Source organism: Triticum aestivum, chromosome 7A, assembly GCF_018294505.1.
Source record: "Triticum aestivum cultivar Chinese Spring chromosome 7A, IWGSC CS RefSeq v2.1, whole genome shotgun sequence".
Classification (NCBI taxonomy): domain Eukaryota; kingdom Viridiplantae; phylum Streptophyta; class Magnoliopsida; order Poales; family Poaceae; genus Triticum; species Triticum aestivum.
Window position 1 is genome coordinate 231,721,038 of NC_057812.1, and position 2,855 is coordinate 231,723,892.

The 2,855-nt window shown below is 52.8% G+C and overlaps 1 protein-coding gene across 1 annotated transcript; it reads left to right on the top strand.

Moving 5' to 3' along the window:
* The first annotated feature begins 1,008 nt into the window (after nt 1-1,008).
* On the top strand, nt 1,009-2,855 carry LOC123151242 (uncharacterized). The gene is made up of 2 exons (XM_044570988.1): nt 1,009-1,284; nt 1,471-2,855. Exon 2 carries the CDS (start codon nt 1,654-1,656, stop codon nt 2,707-2,709), a length of 1,056 nt encoding a protein of 351 aa, XP_044426923.1. The 5' UTR covers nt 1,009-1,284; nt 1,471-1,653; the 3' UTR covers nt 2,710-2,855.

The window sequence follows — 2,855 nt, forward strand, 5'->3', positions numbered from 1 at the left end:
TTCTGCTCAATCTCATCCCGCAGATCCCTCTCGCGTGTTATCTCCACCTATTGCTTCTGCTTGTTTGGGTTACCGGTTCCCTCATTCCCCCCTTGCCCTCCTCGCCAGTGCGGGATACGGCCAGGGTGGTGAACTCATTATGCAGGTTCCTCTTTATAGGGAGATCACAGACTATGCCCGACTTCCTCCTATTTTGTTCTCCCTTACTTGACCTGACACTTCTAAAGCTATTTGCACTACTCGAGGGGCCTCTGTGTGATACTTCTTTTGTCCCCCAAGAACGACCTGGGATGCCAGGAGCCATTCCCCCCATTGCTGATCCGGATCCACCGCCGGGACACAGCCCTTCTCGCCATGCACCAGCCTTCCACACTCGAAGCAGAAGTGCGCATGAGTGCTTTCTAATTGTTGGGTGGGCTTAATTATTTAGTGTCTGATGGCTGATACAAAGCTGCTCGCTGCAGTTTGAGTTATTTTCCTTGTAGGGGGCTTTATGCTATTTTGCAGGGACCTTATTATAAATTATACTACTGACTATTTTTTTGCATGGTAATACGTGTCTCATTTATATGATAAAGATCAGAGTACAAGTCATGTAAAACCCGACATGGCAAAACTGAAAAGATAGCAGAACATCTCTGAGTTTGACACCAACGTCCATCACGTGTGGATCCGGCGATCCCCTCCCCCCCCCCCCCCCCTCACCGCCGACGATCAGGGTCATCGACGGAGGGGAGCCGCCGGAGAACGGCGGTGGAGCGCGAGGCGAAAGCTAGATCGCTTTTCCTTTCTTCGGGAGGAAGATAGGAAAACGATGGATAGATAATTATACTACTGACTAGTGGGCTCCACACTTGACCTGAAGGATTTATACGGGATCTCTTCTGTACACACGTCATCCAGTAAAAATATTGTAAAAATGTTTTACAGTAATCTCTAAAACGATTTTTTTAGGGACTCTAAAACGATTTTAGAGATGCTGTAACCCACGCATTAGCGGAGCTATTAGCGAGCGCACGGGAAGGGAAGCGGCGCCGCTACGTAGCAGCGTCCACACGAATACCTCCTTCTAAAAAAACACCAGCCATATATTCCTGGGTCTTGGGCGGCCGCTCTCCGTCGCGCTAACTCCGCCGCCGCCGCAGTGCTGCCAGTCATCTTCCCTTCGCAGGACTGATTCTGGCGCGCCGGTGTGACGGAGAGGCGAGGCGGCACAGGGCAGGGTGTGGATTGAATCTGGCGCCATCGTCCGTCCCCGATTCGCCCTCACCGCAGGCAGGGCAGGTACACAGATCCCTTTCCTTCCGTGATTGCTACTAGATGCGAATTGATTTGGGTAGGTGTTCACCACCGATCTCGTCTGATCTGGCCGTCGTCTCCGTCACGCCACCAGATTGCTAATCGTTTTCGGAATCCAACTCCTCCCCTCCCTCCAATTCCAATTCCGATTCTAACACTGAGATTTTGCAGGGCGGCAGGACCATCATATAATAAATTCAAGGCTCGATCTTTCTGCCGAAACTCTTCAAGGACGCTTGATTGGTGAACACAGAGGCCGAGCTGCAGCAGGAGGAGGATTAGATAGATTACTCTGTTATTACTATTAGGTCTTCTGTCAAATCGCAGTGGGGATGTCTAATAAGCGCCGGGGATATGCCGGCGACGGCGGTGAAAAGAGGTCGCGGCGGTTCAAGCATCTACCTCGTGTTGGATGACTGGACCAAGGGGTACAGCATCCACAAGATCCAAGCCGACAGCTTCGACTCTGACTCTGACTCTGGCTCTGATGACCAGCACAGCGGCGCTGCCCGGCACCTCCCGGAGCCTCCGACCCTGCGGTTAGAGTGCCCGGTTGGCACTGTACCCCATCCCGGCATGTCGTTCTCTGCCTTGGGCACCAAGATCTTCACCTTCATGAACCAGCGATGCAGCCTCATCTACGACACCAAGACGGCTGCAATGACGATTGGCGCCCATGCCCCTGCTGACATGGTCTGTGGCTTCGGCATCACCATGGTCGTTGATGAGATGCTCCATGCATTATCTTACCACTTCCGCGTGAAACAACACTCCTTTGGGTTCATGTCATGGGGGTCCACCGCGCCGGATGCGCTGCAACAACCAACCGAGGGCTGGTCCTGGAAGACTCTGCCGCCACCACCGCCAACGTTCCACCGTCGAGTCAACTCCTATGCACTACACCCGGATGGATGCACCATCTTTATGTCCACAGCTAACTTCATGACGGCACCTAGCAAAGGTTGCATGGGCACTACTCATTCAACACCAAGGATTCTGTGTGGAGATGGCATGGGGAGTGGGCCTTGCCATTCAGCGGCCAAGCACACTTTGACAGGGAGCTCAACGCCTGGGTTGGCCTTCATCGGGATGGCTACATCTCTGTTGCCAAGTTGCCTCCCCCAGCTGCCACAGCACGACTCCAACGTTGCAGCTGGACTGCCAGACAACCAAGGAGAAGTTGTTCTGCAAGGACCGGAAGCCACACATGGGAGTCTCTCTCAGCTATGTGGGCATGAGCAAGTTCTGCCTCGTCCAACGCGTGGAACGGGAGGGACTGGAGGAGGCACTGGCTCGGGGAGACTATGCCGGCTGTGTGCTCCATATCACCTTATTTGGCCTCAAGTTCAATCACAAGGGAGAGCTGCAGATCACAGATCACCGCTCCACGCGCTCCTTCATAGTGTCTAGGCATAAAGATCACTTTATGCCTGTAGCATTTTGGATGTAGAAACCAGTTTGGCTTGTTCCAAAATCCTTGCTTGACTGTCACTGGTTCATGTTGTGCTTTGTCCTCCTAGAAAGTGGAATCAATAAAAAGTTCTGTTTGCTTGGAA

Coding starts and splice junctions, on each gene's coding strand:
- LOC123151242 (XM_044570988.1), top strand. CDS start 1,654: ATGCCGGCGACGGCGGTGAAAAGAGGTCGCGGCGGTTCAAGCATCTAC.